This window comes from Cucumis melo, chromosome 12 (genome assembly GCF_025177605.1).
Source record: "Cucumis melo cultivar AY chromosome 12, USDA_Cmelo_AY_1.0, whole genome shotgun sequence".
Lineage (NCBI taxonomy): Eukaryota > Viridiplantae > Streptophyta > Magnoliopsida > Cucurbitales > Cucurbitaceae > Cucumis > Cucumis melo.
The window spans coordinates 24,489,443-24,513,464 of NC_066868.1; the positions used below are offsets into that span (position 1 = coordinate 24,489,443).

Consider the following 24,022-nt stretch of genomic DNA (forward strand, 5'->3'; position numbering starts at 1 on the left):
ATTGAGTCATTGAAGTTTTCAAAAAATTGTAATATTAATGACAAAAAGTATATATTAATATAATAAAATAATCTATATGTGATGAACGAGGTCTCTAACTTGAAAGAGATTTCACATCAACACAATCAACACTTCCCTCTCTAACTTTCAAAATGTGGCATAACCTCCCCTAACTCACAAAATGGGGACTCATGGATATTGATCTGCCAACCGAACAGGCAGGTCTAACCCAAAGAAACCTTGTTCATACCACAAGATGATGCCACCCCCAATAAACGGCCCTTGTATAACCCATTGAGGATCAAGATACAACAAACTCAGCTCCTCGAATTTTACATCAGAACTTTTATTTGGATTTTGCTCAGAGAAGGGAATAAAGAAAATTGAACTAGATCATCAAAAAGCTTGGATCTGACATCAATCGAATTGGCAAACTCAATTTCATCAAAGTTCTGAGGCCTTTTATGATCAGAATCTGCTTGCCCATATTCACACCAGCACTTAGCTGAGTACTAGGGTGCCCACTACCAATCTCCACCACACGTAGAGAGGCTACTGTAGAAAAACTGTGTGGGCCAATCCACGAGAATCTGGCATAGAAATGGCACTAGACCTTTTTTCCTCTTCCTTATGGCTGACATATTTTCCATCTCGAACTAGGAGATCTCCCCTCTTTACTAATTACTCCATTGGATCTATTGCTATTAATCTCCATGCTTTTATATAATTTGTATTACTATTCAGGTTGTTTTTTTGTAGCCCTCACTTTTGTCTTTCCTTGCTTCTTGTATTTTATCCTCTCATTATTAATGAAGCAGAAATAGTGACGGTGCTACATAGGTGTACTTAAAAAGATATACCTCCAGACTCAAATTTTTAATCGTTTTCAAAAAGAATCTATATATGATAGAAAATGATAAATCATGATAAATTACTATTCATGTTTGTCATGATCTAGATAGGTCAATATATGTAGATTATTATTTATGTCTAATCAAGGAATACATATATATATATATATATATATATTGTGATATTTTACTATATTTTTAGTAAGTTTATCATTTACGATATTCATTAAGATATTTTAAAATTTATTTAAAAATCTAAATTCTTAGGGATGGTTTCCTAACCATTTAATTTTTTATTTACTATTATTTATTTTTAGGATATATATAAATATTTTTTTTCCGACTATTCATGTTTAATTATTTAACTTTCATTCTCTCTTTCTATTCAGTATATCTCTACTTCCTCTCTCAAAAAAATTAACTATTTTTTTCAAAAACTGACTTATTTATTTTTATTTATTTCTAACATTTATCTCTCTAATAAATAAATATCTACCTAATTAATTTTCTCTCAAGATTTTTCTTCTCTCTAAATTTTTTCTTGCAACACTTCTCTTTTTTCTCTCTCTATAACTTATATCTTTCCCTTCAAACTTTTACTTCTTTTCTATCTCATATTCTTATGATGTTTAACTATTATGTTCTCTAAAACACATCTTCTTCTAATTTTTTTCTCTAAATAAATATTTTTTTCATGCCTCTAAATTACCATATTTTACTGTCTTTCTTTTCTTTTTTTTTTTTTTTTTTTGGTCTAAAAACATTTGCAACCATGTCTTTAAATTTTTATTTACATGTATTACATTCTACCTCTCCAAAATATTTCATCTCCCTCACTTTGTAAAGATTAAAAAAAAAAAAAAAACTTAAAATAGTTCACAAATGGGTTTGGTTTTCTGTTTTTAAAAGCCAAAAACAAAAAAGAAGAAGATTTATTACACGTATATCATATGCCTTACTCTTTTAACAAATGGAATACCAAAAAAGAAAAAAAAAAACTAATCATAGAAACTAAAATAGTTGGAAACCGACAAGAGACTTTTCAAAAACTCCAATCACAAGTGTACCAACGTATGGGAAGATATTTGCTACTCACGAGGTGTACTCCCTCTCTTCTGTTTCTTTGAATCTAGTTGCTTTCGGTTAATTTTCTATATGGCTCACCTTAATCTTTCTTTTTTATGAGATTGATGTTTTCTTACCTTTATTGAATATAATTTCGAGAATGATGAAGAATGCTAAAAGAGTAACAATCTAGTAAGATGTTTGGATACACCTACTAACCTTCGTTGATCTTTTTATAAAAAAAGTTATAGAATCTAAAATGATTATTTAAAAAAACTTAATTTTAGTTTTATTCTTAAATATAGTAAAAGAAATAAAATATTTACAAATAATAATAATTTTATCAATAATAAATATGAATAAACTTCTATGAACGACAACCATTAATAGAGATTTATTAACGTATGTGGGAACGATTTTGTCGTATCTCACGACTTTTTCTGTGTGATAATTTACGTATATGTGTGCAATGTAAACACGTTTACTATATGGCTTTTTTGGTCCGGAGATGATTGTACCCACCCTTTTATTTTGTTTTATTTAAATTTATTAAATGATAGCCACACTCACTTTTTTGCTTCACAAATGTGTGGAAGACAATTGAGAATGATCTCCAACATTATTCTTATTTTTCTTCAAGTTAGAAAATGCTTTTAGTATGTTGATGAAGGTACTGCCATGCTACCACTTGCCAATTATTTGTATATATGCAACCCTTAAAATGTCGGTACCAAAACAAAACTTATTAGTGTCAAAATTAATTATTGATATTTTCTTTAACCAACGGATATTTAACTCAATTGGTACCTCTAAGTAAATTTTAGACATTAATTCCAGGTTTAAATCTTCCACCTCAAGTTGTACTACGAAGAAGTTTAATACCCTTCATCCCTACTTAATATTAAATTAATATTTTAATTTGCTATGCCTAATTAATGTTTGAAAAAAATACTTGTTTTTTCCTTTTTCTTTTTTTTTCAATTAGGCAAATTAAATACATGATTTAACTAGCATATTTTGTAAAAAAGAAAATTATTGTAAATGACAAACTGGTAAAGAGTATTTACAGAATATAGCAAATTTTTAGATATGGGTAGAATTTCTATTTGTGTATATTATTGATAGAATTTAAGATTTTGCTATATTTTATAACTATTTTTATTTGCTTTGCTATATTTGAAAAAGTATATTTTACGGATATGAAAAAAAATATATTGAGATATAAAATAACAAGAGATGTTCAAGAGAGTTCAAAATTATGGGTATTTAAGTAATGAAGCTTCATACGAAAGTTTTGTAAATATTTTAACAAATCAGTTTAACCTTTTTGGAACTGCCCAAACAAAAAAAAAACAAGAAAACAAATATAATTGTCAAACATAAAATAAAAATTTAAATTTTAATTAAGTATTCACTTAAAGTGAGTTAATTTCATGAAAAAATTGAAAGGGTAGAATTTAGTTGCCTTTTTAGTTTACATAAAAATTTAAAGAAGTAATCAATTTTTTTGAGAAAGATACGAAATGGATCACTAGGTACACCAGAACATCTCTATTAGGTGGACACCTTTGTAGTACCATCATGATTCTACTTCGTTAATATATATAAAAGTATCCAGTTAAGTGGTCAATTGCATGTTTGAAAAATAAACAATTTTTTAGTTTCCAATGAGCATAATTGTTTTTTGTTTTTTTCTTTTTGAAAGAATAAACTTTTGTTGCATGCATGCGAGAAACATCCAAGGTTGCAAAGATACAGACATGGCAATTTTTAGAGGCATAGTTTGGAAATTTAATAACTAATAAACAAAAAGTTTAGAATTGGAAAGTCCAGAAAAGGCAGTTGCAGTTCATAATGTCTTCTTAGAGTTGAGCCAAATTTCTTTCCCTTTGTGTGACATTCATCAATTGACACTTTTGAAGCCACATATGCAGCAAGAGGTTGAAACAAACACAAAATCTGGGAGACCAAAAAGACCAAGAAATTATTTTGCTCACTCTTTCCTCTATAAAAGGTATAGAATTTTAAGAAAACTATTGGAGCACAATTGGAACAGTTGTAAACTTACAAAATTGTCGTACCAATTTTTATATTTATAATTATCAAAGGAACATACTATTGAACATCAACCCTGTTGGAGCTATAAATTTATATTTTAAAATTCGTATAGATAAGTAAATTAAGTAGACCTTCTATCTAGCATTACAAGAATGACATGATATTGTCCACGAATTTTATGAGTTTGCTTTTGAAACTATCTGAACAGTATTGAGTTTTAACAGAATGTTACAAATATATGCAACCATCCAACTCATTAGTTAATGTCTTCCACTTCAAATTGTCTAAAGTTGGACAAACAATTTTGAGAGAGAAATTACGTCATAAGTAGTCAAAAGTCAAAGAAATAATCCCAACTAGTCTGAAAGGTTGAAGCTCAAATTCTAAGGGGAAGAGATTAAGATCAATTGAGAGTCGGTGTCTAATTTGGGATTAAAGAACACAAAGTTAATTAATAGATAACACCACGTTTTAAACAATATGTTCGGAAAACACATTATTAAAGAAAAAAATCATCTTCTGAAAATAAATATTAATAATGTCAAACAAAACACATTTCCTCAAAGGGATAATGGTCCATGGAAACCAAATATAATATATGGTGGAAAATAGCCCATTTTATTGGAATTTTTCTAAGTCCCAACCCTTATTTTATTCCAACTTTCATTGTCCTCCTTATATTATTGTTAAATATATTTCACAATTATTCATTTTATTTCATAATTTATTAGTTTTCACACGTGAGTTTTCCTTGGTGAGATGTGAGTATGCTGTTTTTTTTTTAACAATAATAATAATTATGATAATAAAAAAAGAAGTATGTAATAGTTGAGTCATAGTCTTGAAGAGGTGAGTTTTTAAAACTATGCTAATACTCAAAACTATAAGGGTAATGTTTCCTAATAAATACTTTGATAGTTTAGCTAAACCCCGTAAGTTTTCTATTTATTTGTTTTCATCTTTTATAATTAAAAAATTTTAATTAGGGTTACAAATTTGTTTTATAAAAGATACGTTAAGTCAGTAACTGTACCTGGATATCTCCACTAGGTAGACACTCCATAGCACCATCATCATCCTCGCTTCATTGAAAAGTATATAATTAAGTACATATGAAGTAAGGAAAAGAATAAAAAGGACTAGAGAGAAGCCTAAAATAACCCAACAAAGTACAATCTAATTGAAGACATTTAATTATGGAAATCTTTAAAGACTTCTTTGAGAAAGGCGTTATTAACAAGAACATGAACAACACCTACATCGCTTTGATTGTCAAAAGGAAGGACTACTCTGTGCCTAAAGATTTCAGGCCAATCAGCCTCACCACCTCCATTTACAAGATTATTGCCAAAACCTTAGCAAACAGGTTAAAACTCTCTCTTCCTGATACTATTTCTGGCAACCAACTAACCTTTGTTAAAAATCGTCAAATAACATATGCAATTCTAATGGCAAATGAGGCCATTGACTATTGGAAAGTAAAGAAGACCAAGGGTTTTATTCTGAAACTAGACATTGAAAAGGCTTTCAACAAACTGAATTGGGATTTTATTGATTTCATGCTGGAAAAAAAGAACTACCCGAGTTCGTGGAGAAATTGGATAAGAGGTTGTATAGGCAATATCAACTACTTAATTATCAATAATGGCAGACCTCAAGGAAGAATCAATGTCATCAAAGGCGTCTCCTTCAACAATGAGTGCAGTCTATCTCACATCCTATTTGCAGACGATATTCTTCTCTTTGTAGAAGACAAAGACTGCTATATCAAAAACCTTCAAATGACCTTATCCCTCTTTGAAAAAGCTTCGGGGCTAAAGATCAATTTGGCTAAACAATCCTTTGTCCTGTAAATGTCCCTCTGAACAGAGCCAAAGAAATTGCTTTAGACTGGGGCATTTCTTATAAAACTACTCCTCTCTCTATTTTGGAGTGCCTCTTGGTGGCAATCCTAACTCTAAGCCTTTTTGGAGAAATATTAAAGATAGGATTCAAAAGAAACTCAATAAATGAAAATATACGTATCTTTCAAAAGGAGGCAAACTCACCCTTATCAAATCAACCCTCAGTAGCTTGCCCATTTATCAGCTCTCTGTCTTTCAAGCTCCCTCTACTTCGTGCAACAATATAGAAAATTTTTGGAGAAAATTCCTCTGGAAAGACAATAACGGAAAAAATGATCTCACTTAGTAAATTGGTCAAAAGTGACTAAGTCGAAAGAGGAAGAAGGTCTTCTACTCTTTGGAGGAAATTAATTCAATCAAAATACAGAGGAAAGCACATTGGAGACATTCCTTCGAATGGAATTTTTAGCTTCCCCAAAGCTCCTTGGAGATCCATTATCAAAAATCTCGAGTGGTTCAAAAACAACCAAAAATGGGAAATAAATAATGGAGACCAAATATCCTTCTGGCATTCAAATTGGAGTCAACAAGGTTGTCTCTCTATCGAATTTCCCAGGCTTTTTGCCCTCACCCTCGATAAAGATATTTCAGTTAAGGAAGCTTGGAACACAAATGAGAATTCATTGGTTTGTTAACTTCAGAAGGTAGTTGAATGAGAGAGAGACCATCCTTTGGTAAAAAATTATTGAAAATCTTCCCATTCCTAGAGAAAATAGAGGTTCGAGCTAGCCTACTGGGTTCCAGACACCAATAAGCTCTTCTCCACTGCCTCCGCAAAAAGGTTCATTTCGAATCAACACGAACAAGCTCCTGTTTATCCTTAATTATGCCAAGCTTTTACTCAGTATCTGGAAAACTAGCATCCCAATGAAGATCTAGTTCTTCATGTGGTCCTTGATTCATAAAGGGGTTAATACAATGGAGGTGCTCTAACGAAGGCTTCCGAATTTTCTCCTTCAACCAAACTAGTGTGTTTTTTGCAACAAAAACAATAAAAATGGCCCTCACGACCTGTTCCTTCTTTGCAGTGCAGCAACAACCCTCTAGAATTTTCTTCAACGGGAGCTCAATTTTTCTTTCATTCCAGACAACTTGGACTCCCTCTTTTCCTTCATCCTCTTCCTAAAGAGTTCCATCACCAAACATAAGGTTATAGTCTTTGGTATTGTTGCAATTCTCTGAAGTATTTAGACTAAGAGAAACAATAGAATTTTTTGTAGTTTCCCCTATCAAAAATCTCAGTTAAGCATGTGGGAAGAGTGTAGAAGTTTCATAGGCAATTGGTGCAGTAGAGATTCTTGTTTTAAAAACTATATGGCTGCAACTATAGCCTTAAATCTTAATGTTATATGTAATTAGCTTTTCGAGCTTTTCTCTAGCCCCTTCTATTAATAATATTTGGCGCTTTGTTCGGTCTTAGGCTTCTAATGGAAGTCCTAAGTCTCCGACTTTTGTCGTTTCTATTATAAAAAAATGAAGACATTGAGATTTAAAGCTATAGTACCAGCTGAATAGTTAGAGAGGCGTTTGGATCTACTAGACCACAGATCGATAAGAGCTTTGATATCTTCCCATAGTTCAGATGGAGATTTCTCTTTGTACTTGAACGTTCTACTGTTTCTTTCAAGCTAAATACACCAGAGTGATAGGCAGAGTCCAAGAAGATAATATCCTTTTTATAAAAGACCAAAAAACAAGTTTTAAAAAAGTTTTTTTCTTTTTTTTTTCTTTTTTTTTTTAGCTTTCAGACCTTTATGAAAACAACATTAAAAAAAATAGATGATGAAAAATAATAAAGAAACCAATGGATATATTTTGTAAGTTTAATTAACTTTGAAAAACTAAAAACTAAAAATCAACATCAACATCAAACTAAGATTTAATATTATTCATAAATTCAAATCCCACCAAATTGACTTTTCAAATTAAAAACTAAAATTAACGGAAACACTAATTTACTTCAAATTAAAGTTGGGTTTGAAAAAGTACGGTTCATCATCATTATCTAAAAAGCAAAAATAATTTTAAAACTAACCTATTAAAGAATGTTTATCCAAAATTCCATGTTTAGCTAGTAGGGATGTTTACGGTTCAGTTCGATTCAGTTTGAAGCTAATTAAAACAGCACCGAACCATGAAATGTAAAAAAAATCTCATCTAAAATCGAACCGAACCGCTTATCTGTATCAAACCAAATCGAGATCGAACTGTTTATACATAAATAAAACCCAACCGCTTATACATAAATATTAGAATCAAAATCATTTATGAACATTATACATAAATAAAAGTCACAAAATAACAAACATAGATTAAATTAATTTATAAAATAATTAAGTACAAGATATAGATGTAGATACCATATTTTGACCATTTATTTTTTACATTTACTTTACTTTATTTTATTTATTAATTTTAATTAAATTAAGTTGATTTGAATTTGAATTTAATTTAAAAAAAAAAAAAAGAAAAGAAAACCGTAATTAAAAATTCATATTTTTTCCCTGTTTTATCTCAACCACTTCCAGTCCTACGATTTTCCCCCTCTCCAGGATCCTCTCTCTCCACGTTTCTTCCCACGATTCTTCCCACTTTCTCACTATCACAAACACGATCTTCATGATCTGGCAATCTTAAAAAAAAAATTACCATCTCAGTGCCCTCTAAAAATAGAGAAAAAAAGAGAGAAGGTGAGGATTTGAAGAAGAGATCAATTAAAAGGGAAAGGCAAAAAAAAATTTTTTGTTAGGTTTAGACCAATTGAGTCTATATCGTTGTCTTGTATTCTAATTTTGTTGGGTTACATTTTGCATCAAATCTTGCCTAGGTTGTACTGTGTTTAATTTTTTTTTAGGTTTAAGTTTAGGTATTTTAATTCTGTCAGATTTAGACCAATTGAGTTTATATCGTTGTTTTGTATTCTAATTTTGTTGGGTTAAACTTGCATCAATTTTTGCCTAGTTTGTACTGTGTGGTTTAGGGTGTTTTAATTTTGTTAGGTTTAGATCAATTGAGTCTATTTCTCAACCCTCTTCTATTCCAATTTTGTTGGGTTAAACCAATTGAATATTATTGTATCAAATTTTGGTACTGTGTTCAATTTTTTTTAAAAAAAAATTATGGCTCTTTAGGTTAAACCAATTGAATACCAATAGAATAGTGTTACATCAAATTTGCCATTGTGTTTAATTCTGTTAGGAATACTATCAAATCTGCTTGTGTTACATCAAATCCCCATGCTTTAAACTTGATTTAAAGTAAGCAATTTGATTAAAATTTGTTAAATGGAGGGTTTAATTTGGTTGTTTTTACTGTTTGATTGATTAGATTGGTTGAATGGCAGAGTACTTATTTCAGCACGGTATATTATTTACTTTCCAAATATTATTTCTCAAACATTATATATTTCTAATATAGTATATTATTTCCAATATTTTATTTTTGAATATGTAGATATTATCTCCGACTTTTATTATTTGGCAACATATATTGTTGGTTGTATTATTTGTCATATTTGCCAATTATTTTATACTGTATTATTTATGGGAAAGAGTAATGTTCATTTATGGTTAAAATTCTCTAAATACATGAAATTTCTCAATTTTTAAAAGTTAATACAATTATTTTTAAACAAAGTATATCTAACAATTTTGTATTTTAGAATGGGACTGAATAGTGTTTTCTTTAGAATTCATTAATTCTTTAGATACATGAAATTTTCCATTAAAGGCCTATGATGGAGATCAAAATATCAAAGTTTGATATTTTAATATTCTTGAGGTAAATAAAAAAAATCTTTTTAAGTAAAAATTAAATTCTAATTTTCTAAATATCAAAGTTTGATATTTTAATATTCTTGAAGTAAATAAAAAAAATCTTTTTAAGTAAAATTTAAATTCTAATTTTCTAATGGCTCTCATGCTTTTTAGTTTACTAATTATATGAAGGCTTTTTGGCTGGTTCTAATACAAGAAGTCATAAGGTATATCATTTGGAGCATAGTAAATAAATATGTACGTTGAAGTTAGTAAGTTTTGTGTTTTTAGATGTAGAGTTGTAATAACATAATTAATGTTTTTGATAAGTATGAAATACATGTATATTAAAAAAAGTTGAAATACATGTATATTAAAAAAATATAGATATAATTATATGATAAATATAAAAGTATTGATAAATATGGAAAGATTGAAATTTATTAATAAATGTGAAAATATTATATATATATATATATATATATATATATATTTAATATCACATGCACATTATTAAATAAAATTGAATAGTAGTCTCTAATCAATAAAGTGTAACGTATCATAAAAATTCAATACGTAGTAAATCATATTGGTTTTTGTTAAAGTAAATATATTATATTGAAACTTAGCTTAAAAAACGACTAGTAATAAAACAGAAAGAATCATTGATTATTGCATGAGAGACACATGAGAGAAACGTACGCATGAGAAAAAGAAAGAGGATATTGGATCAACGATGATAGGATGAAGATGAACAACGTGAGGGACGAACAAAATGGACAAAAAAACAAGAAACAAAAATCAGGAATTCAAGCAGGAGATTAGGAGATATTTATTTCCATATTAAACCCAAGGGTATTTTAGGGATTAAAAATAATAAACCTCAGTAAAAATGGCTTTATTTGCAACACATCTCTTTTAAATTTTTGCTAATACTCATAATTAATTACCATAAAAATGCTCTACATATTATAATTTCACTTTCTTGTAAAATTGGTAAGGTATTAATTTCCACTTTTTCAGCGTAGGATACTAAATAAAGATTCCTTAAAAAAAATTAAAGATTAGAAATTAAATCATTAGTTTTTTTTTTTTTGAGGTGCAGTTGTGTTTAATGTTGTTTTTCCTCCCTTGTTCTTCTTTTTGACATCATTTTGTACTTCTTCGAACTTATTACTTATTAGTTAATGAAACGGGAATATGATGGTGTTATAAAGTTATCAATTTAGTGAAGACGTTATAGCATTTATACTCACCCTTATCTATCTCATACCAAAAGAAAAACTTTCAACAGTAAAAATCCAACCCTTGTATTTATTCAATTAATAAAATTAGACCCCTTAAACTTAAAAAATTTGATTTCAGAGTGAGAAATATTTCAACCTTCAAACTCACACAATAGTTATAACTTCTGCCATTTATATAAGTTTAAATGTCAAATTTTTAACAACCATTGAAGGTTGTAATCTGCTCCTTATCTTTTCAAGACATCACCACTTGATATAAAAAAACATTATTTTCTTTTAATAGAAGTAGCACTATCAATATAATAAGAACAAAGTTTCCTTTTAAAAAAATAATAAAAAAAAAAAGTCTACAGGGTCACATGTATTTTATTTAGAACAAAATAATTAATTGAATTCATATTGTGATATCTTTCATTCACTCTATATAAAGGGGAGAAGGGAAGGGTTGTATCATATACCAAGTTTAATAACCTTCCATTTTTCTCCTTCTTTGAAACCCAAAAAAGTATCCCCAATTTTTTTTGCTTAAAATTCTTCTCCCAATCCAATATTATTATTAATGGCTGAAACAAACAATGAGCAATGCCTTGTACAACTCAATCCTCCTCAAAACTCAGTTCTTTCCTTCAACTCTTCTTCCTTCCAATCACTCTCCAATAATTCTCATGTACTAAGATTTTACTTTTTTCACTTTTTAAAAAAAAATTATGATTTTTTTCTTTTTTACAGTTGAAGTTTGGCATTAAATTAATCATAAATAAAAACTTGGCTTTGTTGGGTTTTTGCAGGAGGTTGAGTTGATGAGCTGCAGTTTGGATGATCCTTTGGAAAGTTTGAATTTGATTGATGCTGTCCAACGTCTAGGCCTCGAATACCGTTTTCAAACTGAGATTGATGCCATTTTAGAACACCATTATGCAATTTTTGTAGACCACGACGGTGATTGTATGAATGACAATGACCTTCATGAAGTTGCTCTTCGCTTTCGACTTCTCAGACAACGAGGTTATTTTGTATCTTCAGGTAAATTGAAAGGGTGCGTTTGAAATATATTCTTAAAAGTTAAAAAAAAAAAAAAAAAAAAAAAAAAAGATTAAGCATTTGACAACCCACTGCGTTTACATAAATTGAGTTTTTTGGAAAAAAAAGTCACAAATGAGTTCCTGTCAGTCTAGTCTGAGATGTTCTTGTGGGCAATGATTGTGCTTTAGATCTAAGTTTTAAAAAAATCGTTTCTTACTGGTTTTACTGAAAAATTACTCCATACTAATGTTTTTCGAAAATCAAATAAAATTTAAAAAAAAAAAACTATTTTAAAATATAGTTAAATATACATCAAAATATTTATAAAATATCATCAATTTGACCCAAATAGATTATCATATGTGTATCTATGTGGTCTATCTTAGTTTAATCATGGTCTATATTATATAAGTTACGATATTTTGTTAAGTTTATAAATATTTTCAGCGGTTTTGTTATTGAAAATTATTTTTTTCTAAACAAACTACAATTAAAAAATTAGGATGAATTAAACATCAAATTTACAAGCCAGATAAGTTATTTATATTCTCATAACTTAAAAATAAAATAAATAAACTGTGTTATATTTACAATTTTTGTTAGGATTGTTATATATGTCGATACTTTAAATTTAATTGTTATATTTACAATCGTTTTGATCATTGATGTTGTTTGGATCAGATGTGTTTAATATTTTCATGAACGAGGATGGACATTTCAAGCAGAACCTTGAGCATGATATCAAAGGATTAATGAGTTTGTATGAAGCTTCACAATTATGCTTACCAGGAGAAAATAAACTCAACGAAGCTCAAAATTTTAGCTCCAAAATCTTAAGAGAATACATCACAAATGACAATATTGATAACAAAGAGGCTAATCATGTAGCAAGAACTTTGGCAAATCCATATCATACAAGCTTCTCAAAATTCATGGTAAAAGATTATTTTGGAGTAGGAGATGATGAATTATTACATGCGACAAATAATAAATGGGTACATGCTTTTCAACAAGTGGCTAAAATGGATTTCAACATTGCCCAAAACATGCACCAACAAGAACTAGTCCAATTCACACGGTAAGTAATTTTCATATATACATTTAAAACACATGCCATGAAAGGACATAGAAACATCAACATTAATAACGAAAAAAAAAAGAAAACTTTGTTAATGTTTCATATTGTCATTTAGATGGTGGAAAGAGACAGGTCTGGGAAAAGCATTGCCGTTTGCAAGGGACCAACCTCTTAAATGGTACATTTGCTCGTTGGTTTGCTTGATAGACCCATGTTTTTCAGACGAAAGAATTGAACTTTCAAAAGCTGTCTCCTTTGTCTATCTCATCGATGATATGTTCGATATTTATGGCTCGCTCGACCAACTTACGTTGTTCACCGAAGCGGTTAGAAGGTACATACGCACTAACACTCAAAGTCATGTACAAAGACATGTATAATGCACCTATATATTGTTAAATCACTTATTGATCTAAACAAAAATTAATGCAGATGGGATATTGCAATGACCGAAGCACTACCAGAGTGTATGAGAATTTGTTTCAAATCACTTTACGATATGACTAACGAAATTAGTAGTAAAATCTATAAGAAGCACGGTTGGAATCCTATCAACTCCTTACAAAAATCGGTAATTTTTTTAATATATTTTTAGTTTCAAGAAGTTTACCTATTAAAATAATAAAAATGTTTAAAATGTTTACAAATATAGCAATAATAGACGACTATCTTGATCTATCTAGGCCTATGACTTATAGAAAGTAAATTTTGACTATATTTATAGATATTTTGATTCATTTTTCTATATTTAAAAACGACCTTATACGCTAATTTTTTTTTTTACACTTATTAGTTCATGAAACTTTAGAAATATCATGATATTTTCTGAATAAATTGCAAAGTTCTACAATTTATCCCCAAAAAAAGCTTTAAAAATTCAAATACCTTTACAAGAAAAAACCAGAAAGAACAAAACAAACATAAATTCGAAAAATAAAAAGCTAAAAACTAATGGCTAGAAAATAAAAACAAATTAAATAGAAAATAATAATGGTAATTCCTTTAATTATTAACTCTTGAAAATATTTTTATATATAGTAAAACTATATGTCATGGACTTAAATGATAAACAGTGCTATAATAGACCTCTGTTAGTATGCATTAGATAATGAAATATTTTGCGTTGTATATTTGTATATTTTATTATAATTGTAAACAAGTTGTATATTTTCTAATATTTCAAAACAACTATTATTCTAAACGTTGACTGATGAAGATATGTTTTTTTTTTAATTTTAGTGGGCAAAGCTTTGCGATGCATTCCTAGTGGAAGGAAGATGGTTTGATTGTGGTGAATCACCAAGCGCAGAAGAGTATTTAAAAAATGGAGTTGTGAGCACTGGAGTTCATGTCGTGTTGGTTCATGCCTTCTTTTTTTTAGGACAATCAATTACCAATCAAACTGTTCATCTTTTAGACAATGACCCTCTAATTATTTCTTCTCCTGCAACCATTTTGCGTCTTCATGATGACTTGGGAACTGCCAAGGTTTAATTTTGTATTTAACATATTTTAACATTTCCTTTAATATCTTTTATCTATTTTATTAACATTTATATATATGTTTTTATCTGTACACACAGGATGAGAATCAAGAGGGATATGATGGATCATATGTGAATTACTACATGATACACAATCAGGATGTTTCTGTCGACACAACTCGAAAGCATATGGCTAATTTGATTTCGAATTCGTGGAAGAATCTCAACAAAGAATGTTTGTCGTTCAATAGTCCATTTCCTGCTGCTTTCATTCAAGCTTCTCTCAGTATTGCAAGATTTGTGCCCATTTTATATGGTTATGACAAAAACCAAAGACTTCCAACTCTTGAGAAGCTTGTTAAATCGATGTTGTACGAAAAAGTGCACATTTAATTTTATTTTATATGTTCAGTAATATACTAACCTTTGGTCATCTACATCAAAGTTCTTTTCAAATGGTAACTCGACCTATAATGTATTGATCTCGAAATTTAATAATGAAGTGTAAAGCGTTGAGTTCGAAAACTTTACAAGGATAAAAGAGCGTAAATTTTTTCTCTTGATTACTTTATTAATTTTCTTTCAAATTGCTATCTCCTTTTTCCTTTTAATTAAATCAACTTGAAAGAAGAGTTATCTAACATAGATATTTTACTTTTAGCAAGAAACAAGAAGAGAGAGATCACGAGCAACCTAACACAGATTGATCATAAATCACATACACAAAGTTATAATAAGACTAATAATAAGGTATAAAGTACACATCGTCAAAGATAGTAGAATGAGATATATTTTACTCTATTTGGGTGCAATATCACCTATATCGGATGTTGTGATCAAGGAAAGATAACTTCAATGATATAATATAAAGTTGAGAAATTATATTGCCATTTAAGATTTATGAAAGACATCCACAATGGAGGGCAGAAAATCGTCAATTAAATTAAATATTCAAGAACAATATATACAAGTTAAGAGGGAAGAAAAGGAAAACAGTTTTCAGGTTGTTGGTATTTTGTGTTAGAAATGTGAACAAAACCCACGTTAGAGGATGAAGTAATCATAAATATACAAGCGAGGACAACTATTTTTATTGATATGGGATCTTTTGAAATAAACCAAAAGTAAAATAATGAGGTGCGATACACAAAATCAACAATTATATTATATTACTATGAAGATCTTTGACCACAATCTTTGATGACTGATTTTACCAAAAAATCTTTGAAGAATTAATTCCAGTTTCAAGTTCATCAAACTCTATCTATAGAAGGAAACTTTCATTCTCCTTTGAAGTATCAAATCAAGATACGTATACAAGTAAGAGATATAGAAGGATCTTTATCAAAGGTATAGTAGGTCTTTACCTTCATAAACAAATATTTTAATAAAGACCATATATGATTTATTCAAGACCAATTCGAGATATATGAAAATAAGAGATTAAAAGAAGACCTTAATAGTTGAATATGTTCAATTATAAAAATTAGGGGAGCCTTATATTTTGAAGATAAGAGATTAAAGAAGACTTTAATAATTGGAAACTTCAAATCTCAAGAGGAACTTGATATCTAAGCTTAAATTATTCAAATTAGGGGAGCATGATATCTTTGAAAGATTCAAATACGTAGAAGTCAGGGAGAGTCTAATATTTAGTAATAATAATTATTACCAAAGAGTACCAATATAGGGGAAGTGTCATATATGAATATCTAGATAAATAAAGTGTTATATAGCATTCTTACAATACTGTAATCATTTAAATCTTAATAAAATCTCTTTATCTGAGTGTAAAAGTTCTCCAGAAGTAGGTGATATTCACCAAACTAGATTATCAAATTTATAGTGTTTATTTCACTTATTTTACTTTTTTTACAGTTGTAGGATGATCATCAAAAGTTAGTCAAGATGATGGAACTCAAGAAAGGGTTGTTGAAACAACAATCAGAAACATAAGATTGAGAAGGAGAAAAATAGATTTTGGAGGACAACTAAGTGAAGAATATGAAATTTAAGGTTTTTTGTTATCTTATTTTATTTACATTGCTAAATAACAAAAATAACATCACCAACAACAAAAAAACAGTAGTAATATTATTATTATATAAATAAAGTGAAGAAGAAAAAAAGAAAGATTTTGTTTATTGTGATTAATTCGAAAAGTTGTTAGATAAAATATATTTTGATAATAGAATATAAATTTAAATAAGGAGCATTTGCAAAAATAGCAAAGAAAAATTTATGATAACAGGTTTTATGTCACTATATTTTCTAAATTTTAAATTAAAAGTAGCAAATTTAAAAGCGAATAAACATCTGATAAACTTCCGATAATCATATGATAGTCGTCTGATATCATTAATTATTTGTCATATTTGTCATATTCGCAATATGTAAAAAAGAGTGGTCATAAGCTGTTTTTTCTAAATTGTTTTGTTATCTAATGCAATTTCTCTTGAAATAAAAAACTAGGAAGAGTGCTCGTCTAGTTATATTCATAATTTGATTTGAACAATTAGACTCTATTCACAACTCCATCCACCACAATAACTACGAAATCACAACCACATTAAGACTGAAAAGTGAATCATTATTTGCTTGTCAAAAAGACAAATTAATGTTATAATAATATAATAAGATGATAATGAATAAAATATGGTTAAAAGTAGAGAAAATGAAAAAATTCAAATAAAATATACAAATGTTAGATAATAATATGTATAAAGTAATTAATAAACTCTTCATAGCTAGGAAGCAAATATATTAGTTTGTAATGTTGTGTGCGAGAGCTCTACAATTGGCATTATTGCAATGTTGTTACTTGGGGGCCTTTTTCTCATTGTCTTCCTTCTTTCTTCTTTGATATGATGGTTGAATTAAAACCCAAAATTGGCTGTTTAAGAGTCATTTTAGCTCTAATCCTCAGTTTTATCTCTTTAATGCTTGAAACATTCAAAATTATCGAGTAAGCATCATATCTTAGACCTAAGAACGGTCCAAAATTAAACGAAATAAAATACCACATTTTAGATACTATTCCTAAACTTTTCCTTACAAAAACATACCTAGAATATCAATGGTTTTAAAAGCCATAAATGCCAACTAAATGCTCATAACTTCCAAAAAAAAACTTTAATTAACTTCTAAAAGATCAATACATTTCAAAAACTTCAAAACCATCCATTTTCTCAATTGAATAACTTATTTCTATTTTTTACCACGAAAAAGGAAGTCACTTTTACTATATGTTACTATCACGACTTAAGTTTAACACCTGGATTAATAACTGGAGTAACAACATAAGTAACATATAGCAAAAATGATAATTAGAACATAAAATTAGTAACACAGTTCGATGACACAACATTTACATCTTGGGAGGTCTCTAGCCTATAGAATGAGATCATATATATTGCAATGTGAAATGATATATTAGCACAAGATAAAGGCATACTGTACTAGCATCGACACAAAATATTATTATGTTGTACATAGTGAAACCTAGTGTATCTAGAGGCATGTTCACTAAGATTGCCACATGTACATCAGGAGGTTGCTCCCCCTAAATCCAACGCCACAAAGGCGGTGATACTGTCAAGAACCCACTTGACCATTCATGATCTCTTTGTACAACCTTTTTGCATTCAACAACAGTTGCAGAGGATATATTTCATGTGAGGCGAACTCAAAGCCAAAGTCTATTCGTAATCAGCAGCACTTCAATCGTCAGTCAATCACACTGTATTTCAACACACAATCACTTTTTCAATCTGACTTTTTAGACCCTGAAACCGAAAGCACAACCTACACCAAATAGTCCCAAATCCAAAAGACCAACAGCCCATCGAAAAAGATGATAAATCCAAAGAAACCATAACAGTGTATAAAATATTTAATAGTCGAAGCACGATAAAACCAAATCCATTAAATATAATTAAATAAATAAAAGAAAATGGAAACAACAATCTTAACCTACTAAACTCTAAAATCAAAAGCAAATTAGGCTAGAGAATATCAAAAGTGAATGTTCATAATTGCATCTAACATATATTCAAAATATCATCATAATATACGAAAGCAGCCAAATTCGTGGGTAATATTCATACACAACATATGGTCCCATAGCATGTTCATATTGGCCGGGACAGTACGTAGTCAGTGTTATGTGTCAAATTTGTACGAAAAGGAGAATGATTTTGGTTCTCAAATTGGAGACTGGGGCCTTCACGGTTTGGTTTAGTGCCTTTATCCTCTTGTAACAAAAACCATACATTCGTACCTAAAAAGCCACTCAAAATCAAACAGATCAAACCCAACAGAACTTTGGCATATATTGCATGTGTTTTTAATGAATTGAGTTTCTTAATACACATCCATTTAAATGATAGAGTTGTTTTTAATTAAACTTTTACAATGGATCATGTATATTAGATGGAAAGTTGTTGCAAAAATAGTTTCATTTCATTTTTTGTAAATAAAAAGGAAAAAAGTTCTATTTTTTTTTTACTCTCTTATGATATTTTATGTTTTTATCGAGTAAAAAAGTTGAATTGCTCGTAGATGTATACAAACTATAATTACATATGGAAATTAACAATTGTGTTATGTAGTCTAGATACAACGCTAGCGTCAGATCTCATTGGTCGAATGGATTTTGACGCCCAAATTCAAGCTAAATAATAGAGTTGTATATCCACCACTATAGATTTATCTTAGGGGTTAGATCAAGTGGAACACAAAAATTACATGAATTTCTTAATCAAACATCTCGTAGCCCAATAGTAATGTGAGGGGGAAGGGGTTGTAGTCGGATTATTGCAAAATGAAAGTAAATTGCAAGAAAACTAAAAGATAAGTTATGAATTAATTAATTTAAGAAAGTTTTGCTTGAGTTGTGAGAGAGATCTTTTCATCAAAATCCTCATTACCAAAACTAATTATTGTTTAGATATAACTAATTTAATCAAAGAAGTTAATTAAATTTTCCTAAATAATAAGTTAGTTCAATTTGATAAGATGAAAAGCTAACTAAATGGGTTTCTGATTAAATTAGTTAATTTTAATAATAATTAAGTTTGGTGATGAAGATTGGATCAAGAGCTATTTCATCAAATCTTTTATCACCAAACTTAATTATTGTTTAAACTAATTCGATGCACTTCGACCCTATTTTCTCTTGTTTTAGTTCAATTTCATTATTAAACGTTTGATTCTACTCTTGATGAGCTCAAAATCCTACGAAAATGGTTAAATAGAAACATAAAATCCTATAACAATAATCTCAAATTATATAAAATTAGATAACACATTTTTTTTATGCTATCATTCAACTTCGTTAGACATGTCAAAAACTCAAGTGCTATACCGAGATTAGAAATTTAAAAAAGAAAAAGTGAGCTAATTAGTTAGTGGGTAATGAACGATAAGGTAATAAGAACAATGATTTGATAAAGGAAAACGACTCAATTAAATCATGAACAATTTCAAAGTTATGAGGCAATTTAATAAAACACATTAAAATTATCTGCTCTTTTGTATTGAAAAAAGAAAAACTTTTATTCCACATATTAAAAGCGAATATTCTTATAAAATATTTAATGATAAATACAATTAGCCTTATTATTCTTCTTCTTCTTCTTTTTGTTTTTTTTTTTTTTTTTTTTATCTTTTCCTATAAAACATCTATATATTGTGTGATAGTGAAAATTGAGTGAAGGCTATTTAGCCAACAGAAAAGGTATGAGGAACCACATGTTGAAAATATGTGGAAGAGAACCATTTCGTGGGGGTCATTCTACACAAACAACCAAATTCTATTATTATTTTGAAACTAACTCATGTTTTACTTTTTCTATTCTATGATTGAAACTCTCTCGACCAATCTACTATCGACATTTAGTTAGAAAAAAAATACATTTTCTAACCAATCGATTGTTTTGGGTTTTCTCGGATATACAATCTTTGTGTTGTTTTATTGAGACTAATACCAAGATTCACATAATTTTTTTTTAAATTACATGCAATCTCTTTCTCTAAATCTTATATCCACCTTCTTACCTCTTCTCAAATTTTTCCTCTATCTTTCACAAATTTTATATAAAATTTTGCAAATCTTACCTCCAATTTTATATTTAATTATTTGAATTTCTAAATTGATTTACTAATTATCTTTTCAAATTTCTCCAAATTGTGTAATATTTGGGGGTGTAATTTTTTTCATTTGGAAAGATTTAGAAAATTGCATATCATTTACAAAAATTAGCAAACTGTGTAATTAATTGAAATGTACTAAGAAGGTTCACAACAACCGATAAGTAAGATGATCAATCTCACTTGAGATGCATCAAGAAAACCTATTTGAACGAATTAAAAAATATACTATTTCCGTAATGTGAAAGCTAAAAAACAAAAGTAATTTATGATAAACTTACCTTACACATTTCGTGCGACGGACATATATAGTCTATCGCATTCATGATATATTTTGTTTCATTTTCTTATCTTTGAAAATAGCTTTTTCACTAATTTATTATAATTGATTTTAATAATAAGCATTAACATTCGGTGATTGAAATTGAATCTTCAATAAAAAGTAATCAAAGTTAAAAATATAAACCTTAAAATCCTAGAGCCCAAATTGAATTGAAATTCAAGACACATAACGTAAAAATTTCAAACCTAGAAACCAAATATAAATTAAACTCGAAATTAACATATTGAAAACCAGAGATCAAAAATAAAACTTAACCCAAAACATAAGAATAAAAAGTTTTTCCTTTTCTTATTGATTAAACACATCTTAAACTATTGTTTATCTTCGAATATAATTTCTTAGGGCATGTTTGGCCCAGGAGTGGACTCCAAGTTTGGCCCCTAATTAATCCCCAACACAGTTTCACTCCTCTCCCCAACTCCACGCTACATTGTTCATCTCCATTTTCTCTTCCTTGCCGCTCTGTTTGGTACTCCACCTCTCTCCTTCTCGTACTCCCCCCTTCTCCGAACAAATTTCAAAACTTTCCCTTATATATGAACTTGAAGCTGAATCATCTTCTCGTATATAATAATTAATTAGAAGGAAATAATTTCATCTTCATTCATTCGAAGCAGCACTCTGTGTGTTTTTTAATTGCTTTGGTTATCTTCACCATTTGTATCATTTGTTGGTTTTCCCCCCTTTCGTTAATTGCAAATTATCTTTCATTTTGATTAAAGAAATAATCTTCCATCCGCATCAATCGATCTGCTACACAAATCTTGTCACTGCTATACCCAAACTCGAAGATTATTTAAGATCAACATCAGATTTTTTTTAATACATTAATTTATTAGTTTTCCCTTTGGCTAATTAAATGTTACTGAAAATATGAGAGAGAGGGAGGGAGGGAGGGAGAGAGAGAGAGAGAGAGAGGGAGGGAGGGAGGGAGGGAGGGAGGGAGGGAGGGAGGGAGGGAGGGAGGGAGGGAGAGGGAGGGAGAGAGGGAGAGAGAGAGGGAGAGAGAGGGAGGGAGAGAGAGGGAGGGAGAGGGAGGGAGGGAGAGAGAGGGAGGGAGGGAGAGAGAGAGAGAGGGAGGGAGAGAGAGGGAGAGGGAGGGAGAGGGAGAGCGAGGGAGAGAGAGGGAGAGGGAGAGAGAGGGAGAGGGAGAGAGAGAGAGAGAGAGAGAGAGGAAAGAAAAAGATGGTTTGGGTAAATCCAAGAAATTCTAACTTCGAGTTTGGTGGTATAAATATAGTAACAATTGGGTCATGTGATAATCAGATCCTGATAGATTATAACTAAATAACCTATGTTGGGTGTGCTTGCTAGTTGCTACATGCATAGTCTTTCAAAAGTCATAGGTTCAAACTTTGTTCCAAATGTCGGGTTGTGTAAAATAATTTGGATCCACTCTAAACTTTCTAGTCTTTTCATCCGTGTCACCTTCCTTTCTTTTCTTTCTTTTATGGTTCTTGCTCTTGTTGTAGTCGCTTTCTCGCTCTTGTCCTTTGTACCGTTTATTTGGCATGTGAAAATAAAAATCGTATGTATCAACTATAGTGTGTTGCACGAGAAAGAAAAAAACTACACTGTTGCTACCATCGTTGGAGACAAAATATAGAGAAGGGAGGATAGTGAAAAAATCCAAAACTTGACAAGGGTGGTTGGCAGAGAAAAGGAAATGTACCTAAGGGGTTGGCCCCTGGTTTTGGAATCAAGTTAATGCCAAGCCCACGTTTGGCTTACAGTCTGAAAGCAAGGAATTAAGAAATAAGGTAAATCGGGGTTCAATGTTTTTACAAAATAAAAAAAGAAAAAAATATATCTCCTCTTAATTTCTTCCAGATCTCTCATCGTCTCTCTCCCCATCTCTTCCTCACATTCTCATTCAAACCCTAGCCTCCTCATCTCCTCTACGCTCTTCATCTTCTTATTTAATTTCTCTTCTTTCGTCGTCAAGAATCTTTTGACGGAGGTCTCTTTTTGCTTTTTCTCATACAAAGAAGCAACAGTAAGAGGAAATCGGATTTTGGCGGAGAAAAGACAGATTTATTGGCAGGTATGTGCTATTCGTAATGTTTTTTTTTTTTTTTTGTAACTTTTAATGCTATCTTTGTTCTTTTTTTTTCTGTATTGCTTTGTTTCATTTTTTTTTTTTTTTTTTTTTTTGTGTTTGTTCAATCTTTTATGTTCTACTAAGGTTCTTTTTTTGTGTGTTTTTTTTCCTGTTCGTTCTATTTTCTAATTTTTTTTGTTCAATCTTTTCTATTCTGCTAAGGTTCTTTTTTTTCTTTTGTGTTTTTTCATGTTCTGCATGCATCTTTGTTGTAAGGTTTTTTTTTCTGTGTTTTTTTTGCATGCATTTCTTTGTTGGATTTTTTTTTTTTTTTTTTTTGTGTTTTTTTCTGTAATGTAGTAAGGTTCTTTTTTCCTTTCTTTTTCTGTTCTGTAGATACACTTTTTGTTTTTTTAATTTTTTATTACTTTTCTAAATGAATATATTAAAAATAATAATGTGATATACTATATTTGTTTTGCATGTGTTAGATTCTCGCTTACTTTCTTATTATTACTACTTATTTCTTGTAGAGAAAAAACAAGTTGGAATTGGAGTTACTATTATTTTTAATTCATTTTTTTTCCATTACCTGATCTGAAAAAGTGGAGGATGAGTTAGTTTTGAATGGAAATGATATTGAACTTGTGTCGCGGTCTTGTGCCCTTATTAACAAGTATTTGTCTTCTTCACACTCACATACAAAGTTCGTTGCACACTCAAATCATTCAGTGGCTTATTCTTCTTTGCCTTATTTTGCATAAATGTCATGTCAAGAACAAGGATATACGGAAGTTCCTTAATAGTATCTATGTCAGCGAGAAGGGAACCATAGTTGGAGCAGATGAGTGATTAATACAATTGTAAGTTATATCTACACTTAGTTTCAAGAGTTTGTTCTCTTTTGGAATTGTTTCTTTTTTTCATTATTAATAGCTTAATCTTGTGATGTTCCTTTTGGTGTCAGCCTTTTGAAAATACATTACAATTTTGTTTTAGGACAATTTTTAGTTAAGACACAAA

General features: G+C 29.6%; 1 protein-coding gene across 1 annotated transcript; it reads left to right on the plus strand.

Annotated features, from left to right (window-relative positions):
* Window positions 1-11,326: 11,326 nt before the first annotated feature.
* LOC103485753 ((3S,6E)-nerolidol synthase 1-like) lies at window positions 11,327-14,990 on the plus strand. Its single transcript, XM_008443452.2, has 7 exons — window positions 11,327-11,547; window positions 11,669-11,903; window positions 12,585-12,981; window positions 13,097-13,315; window positions 13,414-13,552; window positions 14,221-14,469; window positions 14,565-14,990. The coding sequence occupies exons 1-7, from the start codon at window positions 11,440-11,442 to the stop codon at window positions 14,856-14,858; spliced, it is 1,641 nt and encodes a 546-aa protein (XP_008441674.1). The 5' UTR covers window positions 11,327-11,439; the 3' UTR covers window positions 14,859-14,990.
* The last annotated feature ends 9,032 nt before the right edge of the window (window positions 14,991-24,022 follow it).